General features: G+C 42.4%; 1 protein-coding gene across 2 annotated transcripts in view; it reads left to right on the top strand.

The window, feature by feature from the left end:
* The first annotated feature begins 620 nt into the window (after positions 1 to 620).
* SEC24A (SEC24 homolog A, COPII component) overlaps positions 621 to 21,350 on the top strand; it is a 47,896-nt gene continuing 27,166 nt past the window's right edge. The window contains exons 1-6 of one of the 2 annotated variants that reach the window (XM_077326814.1): positions 621 to 853; positions 7,588 to 8,136; positions 10,552 to 10,719; positions 13,628 to 13,705; positions 14,947 to 15,113; positions 21,120 to 21,292. In XM_077326814.1, coding sequence (XP_077182929.1) covers positions 784 to 853; positions 7,588 to 8,136; positions 10,552 to 10,719; positions 13,628 to 13,705; positions 14,947 to 15,113; positions 21,120 to 21,292 — 1,205 coding nt within the window. In that variant the 5' untranslated portion in view covers positions 621 to 783. Of the gene's footprint in view, positions 854 to 1,269; positions 1,290 to 7,587; positions 8,137 to 10,551; positions 10,720 to 13,627; positions 13,706 to 14,946; positions 15,114 to 21,119; positions 21,293 to 21,350 lie in introns of those variants that run through there. The other variant, XM_077326815.1, reaches the window with a different exon arrangement.

Here is a 21,350-nt window from a genome sequence, read left to right as displayed (position 1 = left end):
ATGACCATTGTATTCTCTTGACAAAATTCTACCAGCCTGTGCCCTGCTTCATTTTGTACTCCAAGGCCAAACTTGCCTGTTATCCCGGTTATCTTTTGGCTTCCTATTCTAGCATTCCAATCCCCCATGATGATTTTTTTCTTTTAATACAGCCTTGTAAATAAATCAGTAAATCAGATTTTTCCGTTACTGTTTTGAAGAACTGCTTCTGCTGTCAGAGCTTAGTTTCTAAAATCCAGAGTAAGAAGGGGTGCAAGCCGTTTAAGTAGGTCTTAAACACAATACATTTTAAGTACAAGCCTAATTCCAAGGTGGGGGGGGGAGGTTGCTGGTCGCTGTTCGGAAGTGAAGAAAACTCAGTCTGCACATTCTCAATGACACTCTTATTAGTTTGCTATTACCCCAAACGTTCTCTAGGGCTAGCTAGACTTGACATTCCAAAGTCTCGCTGACCCGGATTCGAATACTGGGAAAGCTGACCGGGAAGGCCCAGAGCTGCATTTACCAAGCAAAACAAGAGCGAGCATCGTCTCCTGCCGTCCCTTTAAGTGATCGCCAAGAAGGCCTGCAGCTGGCAGGCAGGCGCTACGCCCACCGCCGCAGAAACCTCAGTCCCGGAAATGCCACGTGTACGGAATGCGCTTGCGCGGCTTGGTCCGGTCTCTTCCGGTGTGAGCGTGAACGCCTCCCGGGGCCCCGTCCCTCCCTCTCTGCCTGCCTGCCGCTGGGCTGGGTGCTGGGGCCGGGCCTGTAGTCACGGGCACAGACTTCCCTGCTGCCGCCATGGCTCAGCCGGGGCGACCCGCGTACGGCAGCCGGAATGGGGCTGAGCAGCCGCAGCTCTACAGCAACGGTGAGTGCGGCCTGGCCGCGCCTGGCTCGGGCTGGAAGGGGGCGGTAAGGGGCGTGCTGCGCGAAGTCTCCGAGGGCGCCTCCGCTTCTGGCTTGGCCGGGCCCGGTGGAACTGCCCGGGTGGGACAGCGTGTCAAAGGGACCGCGTCAGCGAAGACAGGAAGGTTGCTCTCGCTCGCACCCGTTGACAGGCTCTCTCTCGTCTGCCAATGGGCTGTGTGTGGCTACGAGTAAATCTGTCCCTGGCCACGGGATTTCCAGGCTCCGCTCGACGTCTGAGATTTCGAGGCCTGGTTTATCTAGTTTCTAGACTGGACTTCGAATCGGAGACCCTGGACTAGAAACTAGTATGGGGAGTGTTCCCCCCTCTGTTGGTACATGAACTTCGTCTGTGAATTCTTTTATCCACCGTTCTGTAGGTACAGGAATGGACTGAGGTAATGTGCATTCAGGTGGGCTTTAGGTTGGGTTTGTGGGCTAATGTGAGGAGGGCTGTAGTAGTAAGCTTAATGCCCTTGATATTTCTTTATGGACAACACAAAGAGTTATCCTGGTGTTGTCCTGCCACATTGAGGACCTAAGGTAAGTGACAACTGTGGATACAGTGCAAAACAATCATCTAGTAAACTAATTATTAAAATGCATAATTTGAAACCTGAGCAAAACACATAATTAAAGAGGTTGCAGCCAGAGTCCATTCACCCTGTTCTATTTATTTGTTTTATTTATATGCTGCCCTCCCTAGCAGCTCAGGTGGTGTATAAACTATATTTTGTCAGAAAGCCCTAAAGGTAGGTGCTTGCCTCAACCCCTCTGTTTTATCTTGGCATGGCATTGATATAATATTCCAGGAATAAATATAGGAGCTGTAGTAATAACAAAATGTCACCTTGTAAAGTATGTCTTAGAGGTGTGTAGTCAATGGAATGCTTATGGTGAGGGGCTCTGCTTGATTAACAGTGCCATCCTAAGTAATACTACACAGAATCCTATTCCACTCTGTCTAATGAGACTTACTCTTAGGAAAGTGTATTTAGGATTGCACGGTAAATACCCCACAGCAGTACTTATGCTTAAAGTGCTTGTTAGAGGGCCAGCGGCTCTAGTAATAATGACCAAAGGCCACTGGTATGAGAGTTTAGATATGTTTCACTTAAGTTCTCTTATCTATCGGATTGCTTCATTTTGCTTTCATCACTGTGCAACTGAAGCTGTCACCGGAGACTAGGTGGAGAACTATATGAACTATGCCCTTTCACCCACGTGTACACCCACAGATCTTTCAGGGTGCAACAGATTTAGTAAGCAGTCTTTAAACCTGGTCCCTTTCACCTGTATGAGGTTGGATGGGTACTGATAGAAACATATTCTAAGTGCTTTTCAAAAGCATTCAGTGTATCAGGAAGAAATATTGGGAATGAGAAATTTCATCACTGACTTCACAGGAATAGGACCACGGTCTAGGAGAAAAGGTACAGAGTTCTGCTCTGCTGAATCTGTATAAGGATTTATGAAGGGGTGGAGCACTACAAACTCAGTTTATCATGGTACCAGATGCATACAGGGCAATCTTGTTCTTAGTGTTTGTTGGCTTATAACAGTTGAATAGAATGTGTCATGATTATTCTAAACAAATTTATGAAATCTCCTTTGAAAAACATCCTGACATGGGGGTGAATGAGAAAAATAGTAGTATTTAGAATATCATTTAGTTCCAATGGTCAGCTTTAGAATAAGCCTCAGTCACCATTTGGTTTTGTACATGTAGTAGTATAATTTGTGGCAGTGGGAAGATCTTGCCATTGTGTGTTCTTAAATTTAGAATACCTGCAAATAATACATTGGCAATCTTAAAATACTGAAGCTTTATAAAACAGAACTTACTACTTTGTTTTTGAGAGGGTCTTAATATTAGCTTTAATAGTGCAGGCCATTGACTGTAATTTATGTTTCACCAGCATTGTAAGTGACTTATACAAGATGAGAGCCATTATTCTGAACGGCAGTTGAAATAGAACAATGCACAAAGAAATAGTTTGCCAGCTGGATCAAGAAAACGCTGTTGTTTAAAATGTACACTTTTAAATGTATGAATTTAGCAATTCAAATGAAATAAGAAAAAATAGGCAACCTAGCCTAAATTAAGCGCTTAAAAATATAGAAGGAGAGCTGGGCTTTTTTTTTATCCTGCTTTTCGTTACCCAGAGGAGTCCCAAACACCTGAGGTAATCTAGATGTTTGATGCTTTCCATTTTTAAATGTTTCAGATTCTTCTTCTTCTCTATATATGCCCCTATTAACTCTTCTTCAACTGAGTCAAAAAAGTACCAATATCAAAATGAAAAGGACCTCAGAAGCAATGTTCCCTCTAATGTTTTTTCTCTTTCTAGTGAAGCAGTTCACATCCTAAGCAGAATATAACTGCTGTAATCTTAAAATGGGCAATGGGCAGTGTGAGACCCTGCACAGTTCCAGATTGCTGCTAAGCAGGTCTTCCTGTGCTAACAAGCAACCTCTCATGTGCATAGCTTAGAGGAAACACTGCTCAGAAGTACTCTTTCAAGGCATTTCAAGAGCAATTGATGGTATTCTGTTGTCATATATTCTATTGTTCTATTGTCAGATAGCAGAAGTCCACAACCTGGGGGCATTTTTAGAACAGCTAGTGGGTGTTGAAATGCTGAAATTGTCATGGAACCTGGGCCCAATCACAAAATGTTGGGAGGTTCCCTGAAATGTGTGTTCTTTGTAGAGTCAACCAGGAAGAAAGGTAGAACTTTGTGTTGGGGAAGAAGCAGGATGGCATCAGGAAACAGATTCGAGATCATTAGCATACAGCTTCATCTTAGCTGTTTTTCAATCTTCCGGCTTGATGTTATTAAAGCAAAGGGGGCAGTGTCAGGAGTACTTTGACATAATGTGCTCCTAGATATTGTTCTGTATTTAAAGCATTGTCTTGCATATTTCAACATTGGTTCAATGGTCGGTACTCACTCTAATTGGATGTTCACAGTTATCTGCATGAGTTCTAATCGGTGCTTTACAAATCCCAAGATCTGTTCTTTTCCAAATTGTAATCAGCCTAATACCATACTGAGAGACCCATAACCAGAGACCCACAAATTGTAGTCAGGTTTGTTAGCTACCTTGCAGGCACAAATTGAACACAAAATTATCTATATCCCTATATTAATTAGACCTTATTCTAAATGTCAACAAAAATATGATGGTAATAAATTTATTCTTGTATTTCACCCTTCTTGGTTGACTATTTGATGATTACTGTAAACTTTTGTAAGAGACTTCTTTCCTTTCTTGTATGCATATGTGAAATAAGAAACCTTTAAACTTAAAAAATTAAACTTGCTGTCTTCAGTCTTCTCTAAATTAATTATCACATAAAATGAAGTGGTCCCCAATCCCCAGTCCAGGGACCGATATAGGTCCGTAGATCACTTGGTACCGGTCCGTGGCTTCTCTTCATCCTCCCTGGCTGCTGCCTCGGGCTGCCCTGCCACTCTGCCGCCAGCTCACCTTTGGTGCTCTCTGGTGGCCGCCATGGCTGGGGCTCCCCCTCGGCGTGGCACTGCACAGCTGCTGCTGGCAGTGCCCCCCAGCGGGCAGCGGGAAATCAGGGGAAATCAGGGCTCCTACAGGAAAGCAAGTGGAGCAGTGGCTCAGGCGGCAGCGGCGACATCCCTCGGCAAAAGACTACCCCCCCCCCAATTGGGCCTCAGTAAAATTGTCAGTCGTCTGGTCCCCGGTGATAAAAAGATTGGAGACCACTGCTGTACAGCATATACATTATCAGGGACAGGAAATTTGTTTCATAAAATTTGAACAAACTTAAATTAATATGTTGCTCTGTAATATGTAACACTTTGGTTTTGTTTGTTTTGTAAAGTATGCATGCTGTTTAGTATTTGAACTTTACAAACTCTGTTAGTGGGACAAGAACAATGCTTAGCTTTTATTCCTGTCAGAAATTGCAAAATAGATGGACAGATTTTCTAAAAGGAGGTCTGTGGCACCTTAAAGATCAACACTTTTGTGACAGAAGTTTAAAGTCTGCTTTTTCACATAAGTTTTCTATGTAAGGAGAGGGGGCATAATTTAGTCTTGAACACATGCTTTGCATCCAGAAAGTTCAGTTTCAGAACCTGGTATCTCCTGGTAAAAGGTTCTTCAGCAACAGCAGGTCATGGAATGATCTGTGGGTAAGGACGCCATGTGTTCAGAGTAGACAGTGCTGGGCTGGCTGGATGAGTGGTTTGGCTTGATATTTATTGTATTCCCTCCACCACCACTGCTGTTGTGCCTGTACAGGGGCCACCAAGACAGCTAACCATTTAAATTTAAAAATCATATTTTAAAACTATTAAAATCACTTCCCCCTAACATATCATTAAAACTATTAAAAGCAGAGCGGAAATACGTATGTGAAACATAAAACATTGGTTAGATCATTAAAGGAATACCAAGTGAAGCAAAGAAGCCTTCAGCCACTGGCAGAAAATAGCAACAAAAGGGGACATGTGAATCTTCCTAAGGAGAAAGTTCCAGAACTTTGGTGCCATGGCCATGAAGGTCATCTCCAAGATTGCCACCCACCTAATCTAAGAAGCTGGGGGCACCTGAAGCATGGCCTCTGAAGATGACAGTAGTGATTGGGCAGAGTCATAAAGAAGTAAACAATATAGGACTATGAAGGTCAAGACTACCACTTTGAGGAGCCAATGTAGATGGGCCAAGACTGGAATGATATCGTCTATAACAGGGGTAGTCAACCTGTGGTCCTCCAGATGTTCATGGACTATAATTCCCATGAGCCCCTGCCAGCAAACGCTGGCAGGTGCTCGTGGGAATTGTAGTCCATGGACATCTGGAGGACCACAGGTTGACTACCCCTGGTCTATATGACTGACTCCAGTCAACAACCTGGATGTGGCTGTGGTATTCTGTGCCAATTGAAGTTTCCAAACACTTCTCAAGGACAACACTATAAAGAGCAAAATTCAATCTAATCTTTTTCTAATATACATAAATTGTACATGTTCATGACTGCAATCTTGAACACAGTTATTTGGGAATACGACCTAGCAAACTGTCAGAAGTTATATCTGAGTAAAGTATATAATCAAACTGAGATCCCATGTCACTGGATCTGAAAAATATTTTTAGTAGAAATTAATGGTAAATCTGATTTCATTTTTCTAAAAGAACCCCTTACTATTTCTACTGGCAAAATATCACAAGCGGGGGGAGAGGTTGGTTTGTATATTGATAAAAGTGTTCTTTCTCTTCCCTTCTGGCTGGGAAGATTCCTGTACAGAAAGTGATCCCAAAGTCAGTTGGAATTGCTTTAAGGCACAGATTTAGCTTCTGGTAAAAGTTTAAAGTAAAGTTGTTGGCAAGCCAAGCCTTATTTAGGTTTTAACCACATAGTGAAGTGTTTTGTAATTTAAAGGACTATTACCAGGAATAATAACTTCCACACCCCTGGGACCAGTGTGTAGTTTTGTATATATCTCTGGGTACTATAAGGCAGTGGTCCCTAACCCCCGGTTTGGGGACCAAGATCGATCCATGGACCAGTCAGTACTGGGCCACGGCTCCTCCTCATTCTCCCCTGCTGCTGCCTCGGGGGCTGCCCTGCCATTCTGCCACCGGCTCACCTTTGGTGCTCTCCAGCAGCTGCCATGGCTGGGGCTCCCCCTCGGTGTGGCACTGTGCAGCTGCTGCTGGCAGTGCCCCCCAGCGGGCTGCATGAAGAAAAAGGCACTGGAGGGAAAACAAGTGGAGCAGGGGCTCTGGTGGCAGCAGCAACGTCCCTCAGCAAAAGGCCAACCCCCCCCCCCCCCCCGGCCTCAGTAAAATTGTCAAGCGTTGAGCAGTCCCCGGTAATAAAAAGGTTGGGGACCAATACTATAAGGTACTCGTGGATATGTCTAAATCCTAACAGATCCCCACACCTCAACAGGTGTTAGCAACCCTAAAATGATCTCTCCTTTCCTGACAATACAATTTATTATATGGAGCAATTTTTTCATTATTAAAATAAAATACTTGAGTAATTTCAAAAAATATTCTTGAGTACTTTTAAAATAACTTTGAAATAAGAAAACAGGGTATCCTCTGCTGCCTGCTTGACTTATTTAGTAAAGGTTTAACTATAGAAATTACTGTGAAATCTCAAAAGAGTAACTCTTATTGTGAAATCATACTCTTAATGTTCAATAGATTTGTACAAAGATAAACTTCATTTTAACTAACAAAATAAGTAGTGTTTCATTCCTGCTCTGTTAAAATCTTCAGAAATGAGCAAGAGTCTAGTAGCACCTTAAAGGCTAACAAAATTTGTGGCATTTCAGGAGATATCTGAAGATGTGAGCAGTGACTCATAAAACTGCCACAAATTTTTTTAGTCTTTAAGCTGTTACTGGATTCTTGGTGTTTTCTACCGCTACAAGATAGACTAACATGGCTACCCCATCTTGACCTATCTTTTTATAAACTTCAAATGTCTGTGTTAGAAGAATGGATTATAGCAAATATCATGTTAAACTGCATTAAATCAGGCTGGCAAAAGTTAACATCATTAGAATTTGTATTCCTTTTTACCTGCCAGTCTAATTAATTTACTCATTTTAGTATTTGAAGCATGATTTGTCAGTGGCAAAAAATTGCTATATGGTATTTATTCAGTTAATTTTTTTATCACCTTTCCCCGGGCAGGTCCTATACAAAGCTCATTGATGAATTCATCACATACAACAGATGGACCAGCATATAATTCTTGGGTTCCAGGTGTGTATTCCCAGCAAACATCCACAAAGAATCCTCAACATACATCTTCTGGACTATATAACTTTGGTGGTTCACAGCCTAACTATGGTGGTTCACAGCCTGTTTCATCTTTTAGTAATTATCAGGGACCTGGGCAGACTCTAAATAGACCACCTACTGGATCTTCTTTGGCAACAATACAACCTGGACCTGTTGCCCACATGCCTCCTCCTTTGCAGAACTCAGCTGCTGTGTCAACCTCTCCTGGTAGCTTTTCCTCCGGAGTTAATTTCCCAGCACACTCAAACTGGCAGTATGGGCAGACTCCTTTGAATCAGCCAACAACTGGCTCTCCAGCAAACCATTTTGCTCACCCAGCAGCAGCAGCAACAACTCAGCCATTGCTGTCATCATCAGGGAATACAAATCTACCCACAAGCTATCATTATGTTTCTTCTCCTGGAGGTCCTCCAGTTCAAAACAGCTACACAAAGCCAGGTAAGCAAAGAAACTTGTAACTACTAAAATATTTTGCAACTTGACTGGCAAAGAATCCTTATCTTGACTCATTCGGTTTGAATCCAACTCTTTAAACTTATGAATACTTTGAAATTACACAGCTTGAAAGAGTAAACTCTGCAGGCTCTTATCACTTTATTTATTTATTTATTATTTTTATGAACCACCCTCCCCTGAGGCTCATCAAGCTCCCCTGCTTGATATTTTCAAACATATTACTGATGTAAACTAAAGGGGTGGATGAACTCAGTCTTGAAATGTTCTGTCTCCCTGAAAGGTTTTTTCCTGGTTAATCTATATAAAGAACACTTATTTTAAAATTATGTTGAACAGGCAGAAAATATATAAAGCACAAATATTGCATGTATATTAATAAAGTTGTATGAAAACATGAGATGTCATAACCAAGAGTACAGATAACCATTATGATACAGCTGTAGACTTAAATCCAGAAGAATAATGGCTGGCTCTGACATTTAATTAACTGACCAAAGATTCAAATTCCTCTAGTTTTTGCTCAGGGAAATATTTTGCTTCCCCCATGAAAATGTATTATTCAAAATATAAGTTACTGGATTTGTGGACTCCTCTTTAAACTTCAGAGGAATTTTGAATGTTCAGTTAACTGAATATTGTAGTAACCTTTTCTGGATTCAAGGCTTTGGTCACCTATATTAGCGATCCCCAACCTGTGGGCCGCAGACCACATGTGGTCCGTCGACTAATTGGAGGTGGGCTGCGAAGGACGCCTTCTGCCCCCCCCCAGCCCTTTACTTCATCCCCCCCCCGGCCCTTTACAACACACTTCGGGTGTCATTGTCTCCCATCACTCCCAGATGGGACTATCTCGTTGCAGAGAAACAAGCTCAGGGTTCCCATTGATTTGTCATTGTCATGAGTTAAAATTTCCATGAAAATAAAATGTTCCTTATGTTCATTGTTGTGGCATGTCTGTATCTTATTTTGAAGGGATGTTTAAACATTACCATAGCGATCAGAGAGCGTTAGGGCAGTGGTTGAGAGTAGAGGAGTAAACTACCCACCCCCAACCGGGCCTCAGTAAAATTGTCAAGCGTTGAGTGGTCCCCGGTGATAAAAAGGTTGGGGGTCCTATATGACTGTTTTCACTTTGGAATATGGAATCTTCTAACATCGCTTTCATTTCTGCCGACTTTGCTAAATACATAAGATGGCTTCTGTGATCTATTGGCAGAGCTCTGTTTGCAAAATGCAGCTTTCCCAGTTTTTCTTGCTTTCCATGTTCTTCCCCACAGTTTTGAGGACTGAAGATCTCTTAGAATAACATGGAATGTGAAAGAAAGATATTTTTAATAGCCATGATTAACCGTTTATAACTGTTTGGCAACATTCAAATATACATTAATGCAGAGATTTCTGTATGGCTAGATTCAGAGGATTCTGTAATCCATTAATTTTAAATTTTAGGTCTTCAATATTAATGTTCTGTTTCTCTCCCCACTCCCAATGAGCCATAGTCTCCTAAAACAAAGACACTATGTAAGGATGGAGTTATGATTTGCTGGGCTCTTATCTTACTGGGTTAGCAGTTAAGCAGTAAACAATTTTATTTCTGGAGCCTGGAATAAAACAGGCATTTCTGACATCTCTGGAGAGGTCAGATATAAAAACAAGTTTAGGGCTGGCCAAGTATTTTGGAGGAGAGAGACAATTACTTCGGGGAAGCAAGCAAGTACGTACAGATCCGGAGCATAGTTAAATATCAAAATATGTGCTACTAATGCTTTTCTCCTGTAAATAAGAACACAGATTAACTACTAGACAATCCTATTCCTAGGGGTTTTTTGTGAATAGGAAAGTGTGTGGTAGTGTGTCTTTCCTTTGGAGCATTCAGTGTACTTGTATTGCAGTCTACCTTCTTTTGATGCTGATTCCTACCCATCATGCCCAGTTATATCAATTTTCTGCAGCATCATATTAGTTTCCTGCGGCATGAATGGGCTGCAGTTGTATTTCGTCAAGCAGTTATGTGGTATAATGGCATAATGGATTAGTTTTGGCATTTAATTCTGTTTGGTATTTAATTCTGTCTGAGGAAGTCTAATATATGTTTGCATATTCCTACCCCAATTTAAGTCAGCCCCATTAAAAAAAATTGCCCAGTATTAATTCTTCATTGAGACCACATTCATGTATTCAAACTCTTTTACCTTTTCTTCAAAATATCTTTCTTAAAAGCAGGTGGAAAGAAGTATTTTTTGATCAGGAAGTGAGGTTAAATTCTTTAAACTTGTTTGGGGCTCCTGTAATATCTCTTATATGGATTAATAAAAATATTTTGGCATTTTTGGTTCTGAAGCAAAGGTAAGCTCTTTATTGCGGTATGTTGGTTTCAAGTTCTGGTTCTTCTTTCAGGTTCTGTTCCTCTACCAGTACATCCACCAACATATTCACCCGTTAGACCTCCTTTAGGACCTCCTCCCATTGGAAATCCAGCTTCTACACGGCCATCAGTTCCCCCTACAACTCTACTAGGAAGTATTGCATCACAAACCATGCAGAATTCAGCAACAAATCAAGAAGGTGAGGCATTTGCATTAAAGAATTGGGGGAAGGGAATGCTGGGAAAATCAGTATTTGCTAATCCTCTCACTGACAGATTGCTGGATTGTTGCAACAATTTTGTTTAATAGTAATGAAATAAAACTTGCCAGTGTCATTTTCCAGAAATGTTTTACTAATATTTTTGAGCAGCAACTGTGAAAGGTACCACTTTCCTGGTAACATCACAAAACTTCTGAGCTCTAGCAAGCACCAGGGAACAGACTTCAAGAACCTGGTATGTCGAGTTGGATCCAGTGATCTGTCAGCCAAGGTTCTAAGGATTGCAGATCTTCCCCCACTTTTACTTCCAGCTCCAGGGAAGTTTTACTCAGGTCACAGAATGCCATGGGGAAGGGGAAGGAAGAAAATCATGATTCTTACCTCTTTTGTCTGTAGATGTGCACTGATAATAGAGGGAAGAAACAGCTATTTCCCACCTTTCTTTTTCATCACTGCAGCCTAGTTCTCCACTGACACTTCCCACAATGTTGTGATTCCCAGGATCAACTTTGTTGAGGTTGGAAGGAACTGCAGCCTGGATCCAGCACATCTTTTTATTGCATTTTGTACCCACTATATTCATCTGTAGTGTGAGGCTGTCTTGCCTCATTCATGTATTCCACAAAATCCTGGGATATCCTTCATAAATGAAATATAGTCATCTTAGACTATATTTATCCTTATCCATTGTTGTTCCTCTATATTTGTGAAACAGCCTGGGGGGTGGAACATGTCCAGCTGTCCAAGTTGGAATAGAGCCAATCAGAATGCAGCTGGCTGCACCCTGATTGGCCCTACTCCTGCAGTCCCCACTCTCCGTCTCTGGACTCTAGCCTCCTTGCTCTCAGAAATGCCTCAGTGCCTGGAGCCAGCAGCAGGTAAGGGGAGAGGGCCCTGGGCAAAGCATCATGGTGGAGGGCCTGCTAACAAGGGCCTCTTGGCCTGCTACGCTGGGCCTGCTAACAAGGGCCTCTGGGCCTGCTGACTGCCCGCTAAGGGGCTCTGTCCCGGCTCTGCTAATGAGCTGCCCAGCCCCCGACCACCCCACTTGATCTGGCTGTGAGCTGCAGCCAAAAGCCACCTTAAGCTGCCTGGCCAGGGGCCACGGGAGGGGACCCTTTCAAGGCCTGTTCTTAAGAATGGGCTTTGAAGTTAGTAAGTTAAATATTTCTCTGCTTGGAGTTTTTGTGCTAACAAACTATGTGAGTTTTTGGGGGCCATTTAAGTAATATTGCAGTATTTCTGTGTGATACTGAATGACCAGATCATTTGAAGCAGGCAGCCTCAAGGCACAGATGAGCACTATTCGTAGATGCTGCTTTAGGTGTTTATCCTGATATATAAGCCAAGAAACACAAAATCAAGCTGATTTAATGACAGGTACTTGGGAATCTTCAAAAGGAGGCAACAATAACAGGAAAGAGTAAATTTGCTGTGACCCGATACATTAAAATAGCAGGGCAGGAAAGCTACATCAAAGTGCTTTATTTTATTAAAATACTAGATCTACCTATCTATAACTATCATCATTCCCCTTCTACTGTCAAGATTGCTTTCTGGTACAAATATTGCATTTTAAGTGTATTAAACCCATCTCCTCAAAGGGGTCTGGATGTAAAAAAAAGCCTCCCTTCTTGGCCTTCAACGTAGGATAGGGTGATGAAATCCTGACTGCTAATATGCTCAGTTTTGCTTCAGCTGCTTTGCTGTTCGTAAGTAACCTCTCCTTAACATTTGACTTTGAAGTGAGAAGTGCTGTTTAAAAGTGCAAGAAATTGTATGCACTGCATCTGTAATATTATTATAGTTCCCTCGTGGGCCAGAAGCCAAAGAGCAGCTAGTTATCACTAGAACTCTTCTTAATAGAGGCATGTTTCTGTACCAGAGAGTGATACCAGCAAGTGGTGTGTGGTTAAAAGAGGTGGACTCTGATCTAGAGAACCAGGTTTGTCTCCCCACACCTTCATATGAACCCTGTTGGGTACTCTTGGACTGGTAAGTTCTTTCAGAATTCTCTCAGCTGCACCTACCTCACAAGGTGACTGTTGTGGGGAGAAGAAGGGAAGGCTACTGTAAGCCATCAATCTGCAAGCGGGATATAAAAAGCTACTACTTCAAGTGTCTTTTGCCACTAAATACATTCTCTCATCACTCATTTTAAGCAAAAAGCTGTCTTGAGCAGTTATTGGTATTTTGCTGTTTGAGGTTGGGAGAACAATCATGCAAGGAGGTTAAAACAATATTTTCCCTCACCTGTGGAGGCAGCTATTGTTGCAAAGGTTAATGCTCCACAGGCAGGGCTGTGCTTAAGATATTGCAGAGGTCTTCTATTTCTAATGACGATTCCCCTGGTACATGCCCTGTCTGCTCTAGAGAAGCAGGAGATTCCCAAAGCGCTGCTCTTTGTCACCATTAGATACTTGCAAAAAGGTACATCGGGGATCATGAGGAAAAAAGGGGTGAAAAAGATCCATTGCCTGTTCAATCCTGTACAGTTGATTTCTGCTGCTACCAAAGTCATGGGATGACTATACTTCCCTTGTGGTGCTGGCAGAGGGGGCAGCATGGAGACACAGAAGAAGCACTCTCTGTGAATCTCCTTCACATCTGTAGTGGGGACTGTATCTGTGGTTTTTTATCTTCTGTACTACTATCATCAAGCAAAATGTTAAATTGCTTGTAGCCTGCAAAGTTTGACAGCTAATGGTAACTTACCTGTAAATAAGAAACTTTAAGCCTTTTCTTTCTTTACTATTTAGGTATATTTTATGCCACTTCTCCTAGAGCATTGGCCTGAGGAGGCTTACAAAATAACACATTAAAAGGTCACATTAAAACAATAAATTAAAATTCACTTTAAAATATTAACACATGACTTTCTTAACAGTTGATGCTACTTCCACTGCCAGCGATGGATCACTGGTTCAAAATAATTACGATACAATAGAAGGAGGTGGCTTCCCAGGTAAGAAGTTGCCTTAAACTTACTGATTTAATTTTGTTGCCATTTCTCAAGGAGTGACGGTGGCCTCTGTACAATTCCTGTTTTGCTTGCTTGGCAGTGGAGTATGTGTTGAGATAATACAATTAAACGTCATCCTGACTCTGCGTCCTTGTGCTTATACAGTGTCCCTTCACTACAAGTGGAACAGTTCTCAACTTTAAGCAACAAAATCATGAGTTATCAAATACTAGTGCAAGAGACTATAGTTGGGAACAGTATTTTCAAGAAATGGAAAGTGATTGGGTTATTGTGCATTATATAAAGCAGGTACTGTTGGATGATAACTTTAATATAGTAAATATATAGCGGCATTGCTGAGAGTATAGGCTTAGACTTTCTATAGCATAGTATGGATATAGTTTAGGCCAGTGAAGTATAGGCACAGTCATTCAAGAGCTGGGACCCACCTTTAATCCCCAAGTGGCAGCATGGGGCTCACTGAGCTGCAGGCACATGGTGGAATTGTCTGACATTAGTGACACGATACGAAGAAGGGTTGGCAGGTAGGACTTCAATGGTATCACTGCCCAGGATCATGGGCAAGAGACCAAGAAGGCAAAGGACAGAAAGCACAGGCCAGTCACCACAAAGAGAACTAGTGAGGAATGAGCCACAGGCTGGAGCCATGGAGGGGTCCTCGGCCCCTGCTGAAGGTGCTCAGGATCCTTCTGCTCCTCTCCGTAAGTGTGCAAAGAAATACAGGATATCTGGTCCCCTTTTCCTCCAGAAGCAGGTCCTTTGAAGAAGCATGCTCACACATACACACCTGGAAGCTTGCAGCCCAGCAGGCAGGATTCCTCAGCCCACCTTAGGGTCCCAGCTGGCAACTATTTGTATTTGCGGAATTGACATCATCAGGCTGCCATCGGCAAGGCAAGAATAGTTTTGAAATGTGATTGCTAGAAAAAAATGGGAACTAAATTTGAATGTTTGATCAACTAATGTGTGTATGTACAGAAATGCTGAGATTCAACTTGATACAGGTTATAATTTTTTGCTGCCATCCTCAGCACACAGTGTTGCCACAGAAAGTCATAGCATCGACCTTCAGAACAAGTATTTTTCAGGATTGTCTGAATGGTCTGTGTTAAGGTTATCATTTTATATTTTGCTTGAAATGAAACTCCCCTGAAGTGAGTAAGTGTCTTCAGGATTGAAATATCATTATTGCTGGCCTTTTAATGAACACCTTCTTCTTCTAGCAACTGCACATACCACTTCTGCTCCTCAGAATCTCAAGACGAATAGACATGTTGGGAGTTCTTATCCCAGCTTGCCTCCAGGCTACCAAAATGCATCTCCACCTGGAGCACCAAGAATGCCATCCCCAGGGATGCAGTATCCATGTGGACCACAACAGTTTCCTCAGGTAACTTAAGCATACTTTAATACATTGACTGTCCTAGCTCTCTGTATAGATTTTTGTGGAGTGTTTTGGGATATAGGAATTGATATGATTAGAATGGGGTCGTGATGGGTCGGACACGACTTCGCACCTAACAACAACAATGATTAGGATAAGGATGTGCACCTTGAAAAAAAAACATATTTTTCAGACCTAGAAGAAGAAAAAGAAGAAGAGTTGGTTCTTATATGCTGTTTTTCCCTACCCAAAGGAGGCTAAAAGCGGTTTACAATTGCCTTCCCATTCCTCTCCCCACAACAGACACCCTGTGAGGTGGGTGAGGCTGAGAGAGCCCTGATATCACTGCTCAGTCAGAGCAGTTTTATCAGTGCTGTGGCAAGCCCAAGGTCACCCAGCTGGTTGCATGTGGGGGAGTGCAGAATTGAACTCGGCATACCAGATTAGAAGTCCGCACTCCTAGCCACTACACCAAACTGGCTCTCCTAGTTATCAAGACAGTGAAAAATATTGGTATTCCCAATTTTCAAGTTAAAATACTAGTTTAATACTCATCTCTCCACATACACCCCAGGATTCTGAAATTATTCAGGTTTATTATTCCTTATTATGGGAATGGGGGGAGGGGGGGCTGCAGGGACTGTTTTTGAAGCTAATGGAACCCAAATTGCTGCTGGTGCCTGCCTACCAACTTCCAAGCTATCCTCCATTTTTATTCCTATGGGAACAACATTCCAAGCTTTCTTCAGGGAAAACAGTAACCGAACACTCAAGAATAAGCAGAAGCCTCCAAATATAAACAAAACCAAGAAGCCCAAAAGGTAATCCAAGTGGAAAAGGGGGGGGGGGGGCACGGCGGCAAAATAAAAGCCTGAGACTGTAACTGTCAAATTAGAGAATCCAAGAAAATATAAAACCAGAGGATCTTACGCAAACCACACACACACACCAGGCACACCAGCTTGCACAAAGAACACAATGTTGCAAGATTGACAAAATCTATTTCAAAGGACAGAATTCAAGCCAACCTGGCAAGGGAATACTAAGCTTTGGCAAGAAGACACTGAGACAGTAAAATGAAAGAAACAATCCTGGGAGCCTTAAAACTCTGGCTCCTGATATTTCTGGTTACTCCCTGGCCATGGGATGGAGACGGTGCTGGTTGCCTTGAAAGATGATTTCCAGGGCCAGCTGGATAACGGCAGTTTGGTTATTCTTGTGATCCCTGTCAGCCATGTTTGATGTAGTCAATCATGAGCTATTAGACCCACCACCTTGCTGGGGCGGGAATACAGGGGACGGCCCTTCAATGGCCATCTATGTCCAGCCAGTGCTGAGGCAGCTGCATTGGTTGTTAGGATCAAGCTCAAAGTTTTGGTATTAATCTTTAAGGCCATCTGTGGTCTGGACACTATATGTCTGCAGGACCGCTGACCTCCTTATGTTCCCTGCAAGGCATTTTGCTCTGTGGGTGTGTGAGATCCCTGGCCTGGGGAAGGTTCACCTGGCCTTGACCAGAGCCCCAAGGCCTTCTTGGTCCTGGCCCCACCTGGTGGAATGAGCTCCAAGGAGAGCTGAGGGACCTGTCAGAGCTGTCACAGTTCCACAGGGTCTGCAAAATGAAGCTCTTCAGTCAGATCTATGGTTGAAGCCAGTGTATGTAAAATCCAGGGCCACTCCCTAGGTTGCTGGTACATTGGACCTCCCTTGTCATTGGGCCTGTGTGGCACAAGAATACAGTCTGAGAGCAGGGCTAGGGTGGGGGAGGTTTTATGCTACCAAAGAGTATAATTTTATAGCTTTATTATGTGGGGCTTGTTATATTGTTACCCACCACAAGCCACTTGTGGGAGTGGTGGAATATATATTTAATAACAGTAATATATTTTTGGGACCCGTTTCCAAGCATCCTGGAAACCATCTGGACACTGAAATACTTTTAAAGATCTTTCAGTATATTTATTTAAGAATTTATATCTCACATTTCTCCTGTAAGGGTGTACAGTGCAGCTCACAAGTTCAGCAATTTTGAAACAATAGAATATCAGCAGTTTTCACACAAACTAGAAAGTACCTCAAATACCAATAAAATTTCTTGCTGCTGCAGTAAAAGTTCAAAGTAGTGGATTCGGCATCATTGTTAACCACCCTCTGCATGCAATTGGTTAGAAAGGATCAACACTGTTTAAGGACTACCTCTTGTCCAGCTAGTTTTGACTAATCAAGAATTGTATGATCTATGTAATTTCATTAGCACAAATAATTTAAATCTGAACTACTGTTGCTAATAATTAACTCTGGCAGTGTGTTAGTCGCACAGAGGGTCCTGCCCAGAAGGCTTACCCTTTAAATTAGAGGTGTAGGTTGTATGTACGAACAAGTAAAAGATATGGAGCAGGTAGAATCAGGTAACAGTGGAGGTTCCCATAAGATGCGGCAGAGAAGTTTAAGAAAGGAACAAATGGTTCTTTGGCAAGAATACAGAAAGCCAGAACAAGAGGTCTAGCAGAAGTTCACATTTGTGGTTGGCCAGAAGACTTGGGAGGAAATTTTAATGGAAGATTAAAAAATAAGACATAGAATCTTGCAGATGCAAGGTGTTTCAGGGAAGTGGGGCAGATACATTTAAAAGTGTGTGATGTGATCATATGTACAGAAAGCTGAGATACAAGGATTGGCTTATAACATTTTTGCAAAGAGGTAGCTCTTGCTGAGAGTTGAAAACCTATCAGCATAGAAACTGTCAGCTACCTGGGTAAGTGAGGAGTTGAGTTTGTTGCCAAGACTGTGAAGCTGATACTTTCCTGAGGCTGACTGCTGACCTATTGGCTTTATGAATTTGGTACATTGTGGCTAGTGTGAGTTTTGGCTGTGAAAACAAGTTCAAATTGCCGGGCTCTGAAGCTTGCTAAATGTCATTGGACAAGTTTCTCCGTGATTCTAAGAATCCATTTTACGAGCCTATATTCCTGGAAGTCTTAGGATTGTTCTGAAAACAAATTTCTATATATCCTTTAGACCAGGGGTAGTCCAGGGGTAGTCAACCTGTGGTCCTCCAGATGTCCATGGACTACAATTCCCATGAGCCCCTGCCAGCATCTGGCAGGAGCTCATGGGAATAATAGTCCATAGACATCTGGAGGACCACAGGTTGACTACCCCTTCTTTAGACTGTTCTATCCCTATCTTAACACCCAAGGGTGGCCTCTATGCACATACCCTGGAAAATGGCTGCACAGGGTTTAAGGGGAGTTGCTAAAGGAGGGGAAATTGGAAGGTTGTAGAAAATAGTCACCAAAGTCTGGGGCCAGGACCGGTTCGTGAATCAGTCGGTACTGGGCCGCAGCTCCTCCTCGTCCTCCTCCCCGGCTGCTGCCTCAGGAGGCTGCCCTGCCTCTCTGCCGCTGGCTCACCTTTGGTGCTCTCCGGTAGCTGCCATGGTTGGTGCTCCCCTTCAGTGTGGCACTGTGCAGCTGCTGCTGGTAGTGCCCCCAGCAGGCAGCGGTAAGTCAGGGGCACTGGCGGGAAAGCAAGTGGAGCAGGGGCTCAGGCGGTGGCGATGTCCCTCGGCAAAAGACTACCCCTCCCCGGGCCTCAGTAAAATTGTCAAGTGTTGACCGTTCCCCGGTGATAAAAAGGTTGGGGACCACTGCTCTAGATGTCTGTTTCCTTTAAATATAAAAACAAATCCACCACAAAAAAAAACCATTTTAACATAACGTTTCCAGCACTTAACAGTCAAACTTGGGTGTTATAAAAAATTACCCTTAAACTTGAACCAAGGCATATCCTTAAGCTAGAAAATCGGCTGGCTCCTGTTCACAACAACATATTTTAAGTACTTAACATTAAGCATTTCTTATAAAACAATATGAACTTTAACCCAGTATTTATTTAAAAAAGGAAAAACACACTTTATCATGACATTTGCACCTACTTTAGCCCAATATTTTTTAAAGAAAAAAAGGGGAGGGGGAGAAACTTTATCATAACATTTGCAGCTCTTAAATTCTTCAATTCAAATTGTTTTAAAATCTTTGCAGTTACCTTAAGTATTAATGCCATCTGTATAAAAGTATACAGAAACAGAATATAAAAAAATGTCAACCCCCCCCTTGCCTCCCCCCAATCTTCTTAAGGAGGTCTCAATTTGAGTCTTAGGAAATGAAGTTGTGCTCTTTTCCACAGAGTATCCGCCAATGAATCTTGAACAGTTGCACCTCCTGGTCTCCAATCTGGGGTGTGTTAGGACCATTTTTTTCTTGGGAAGCTCTTTTAGAATAATTACTTTCAGGACAAACCAATGTGTCATTTGGCTGGTTCTTCTGCTTTGAAATATGTCTTTTCAGTAAGGGTAATCTCATCTGGGAGAACTTGATCAGTGATGATAATAAGTTCTTGTTGCAGGTCTTGCTTTCCGAAGGACTCTGACATCCCCCTTTCCATATTCTCTTCTGCTGAAGATTTCCAATCTTGTAATTCTTCACTCTTGCTATTTTTTTTTGTTCCAGTTGGTTAATATTGTCATTATCATTTGGTTCATCATTCCTGTTCTTGCCATTTCGGAGCTCCTTAAAGATATCTTGCAACAAACTTTCTGTGAAGGCTTTCAGATCTTCTCTTTGTTTTGCTAATAGATGGACCATCTGCGTCAAAGTAGCCATATTAAAAATCAGACTTTAAAAGCCAGCACCAGCCAGGCTTGTGCAGTATTTCAAACAGCCAGGAGAGGTCTTCCCACAGAAGTTCTGTTTGCTTAGAAAGTCACACAGTGGCATATCGCGAGAGCTGTTATCAGTGGAAATCTCCAAAAATATGAACAGATCTTCGTTTATCTTTAAAATTGTTCATATGTTTCACCTTTCCCCCAGAGTTTAAAAAAAGACAAGAAAAACGAGCAGGAAAGTCTTTCTGAGAAGGATGAATTCACTACAGACAGGGGGAGGTGTTTGAAAATAATTTAGCGTCATTAAAACGTTACTCACTGTTGATAACAGATGTTTGAAGTTAGAGAACTCTGGAGTCTCTTCAAAGCAGTTCAGAAAATGAGAGAGGAATGAGAAAGAAAAGATGTTCCTTCTTAGGAAAATCTGTGACAACAGACTGCTTCTTGACCTTGGTCATGTGCAGCTTTGACGATCTTGAGAATCTCTCTCCGCAGATCAGCGATGGGCCTTTTTAGAGCTCCGGAGCTTTCCGAAGCTCTTATAAGGAGAATTTAGCAAGTTTTGCATACCTGGCTTGCTTCTGCCAGACGTAGATATGGACCTGTACGGACCAAGAGCTCCCCCTTAGGAGAAGTGCTGAAGCAGCCATCTTCCCCATCTCTCCAGTTGAAGGAGATTTTAATAGCAACTGGCCAACTCTGCTATCTTGAATGTTCTTTATTTTCTCCTTACACAGATATAATGAAGGGAGGGTGGATCTCAACAGTGGCTAAATGTGGCTAGTGACTTTGACCCTCCTGTCTTGACCATGGTTAAGGGGCATGTTTTACAGATGCCACTGAAGGGTAACTAAGGCCTAGTTTTAAAGGTGATGCTGGCAAGGCAGATGAACCTATGGGATTTTTCAGTCACATAGCATCTCATTTAAGCTGAGCTGCTACCTGCTCAGAGCAGCAATGTGTGCTTAATTAGCACATCATTGCAACATGTGCCTAGAGCACTGACCTCTGGTGTGCTAATTAATCACATGTAAATGCTTTGCATAGGTAGCAGATGTGATGCCACACAGGTGATGTCTTATGCCATTTAAGTTGGGCCTTGGACTGCTAGTTGGGTGGGAAGCCCAATGTGGTCTCAAAGCCCTATTTAACTTTTATGTCAATGTTGGCTCTTGGTGCCAACAGGCTAGCTTGCTTCTACTTAAACTAGAAATTATGTACCATTGTATAGGTGATCAGTTAACCTGAAGTACTAATAGTACATCTAATGTTAAAAGCTGTTAACCCTGAATAAATTGTTAGTGTCATGGTCAGCTAGCTAATTCATGCAATTTCTGTTCCATCAGCCTGCCATGGGAACGAACAATTTAGCTGCACCTATGAGTGGATTAAGTCTTCAGCCAGAAGGATTAAGACCTATCAATCTTCTTCAAGACAGAAATATTCTTCCCACAACTCCACTGCAGGCGCCTGTCCCAAACTTGCATGAAGATATTCAGAAGCTGAATTGTAATCCAGAGTAAGTCATCCTGTGGTTTATTGAACAAAATTCAAGTTCTTCTTTTCTGAAGGATCTT

This window comes from Paroedura picta, chromosome 3, assembly GCF_049243985.1.
Source record: "Paroedura picta isolate Pp20150507F chromosome 3, Ppicta_v3.0, whole genome shotgun sequence".
Classification (NCBI taxonomy): Eukaryota; Metazoa; Chordata; class Lepidosauria; order Squamata; family Gekkonidae; genus Paroedura; species Paroedura picta.
The sequence above is the reverse complement of the archived record's forward strand: the minus strand, read 5'-3'. Positions and strand labels throughout refer to the sequence as shown.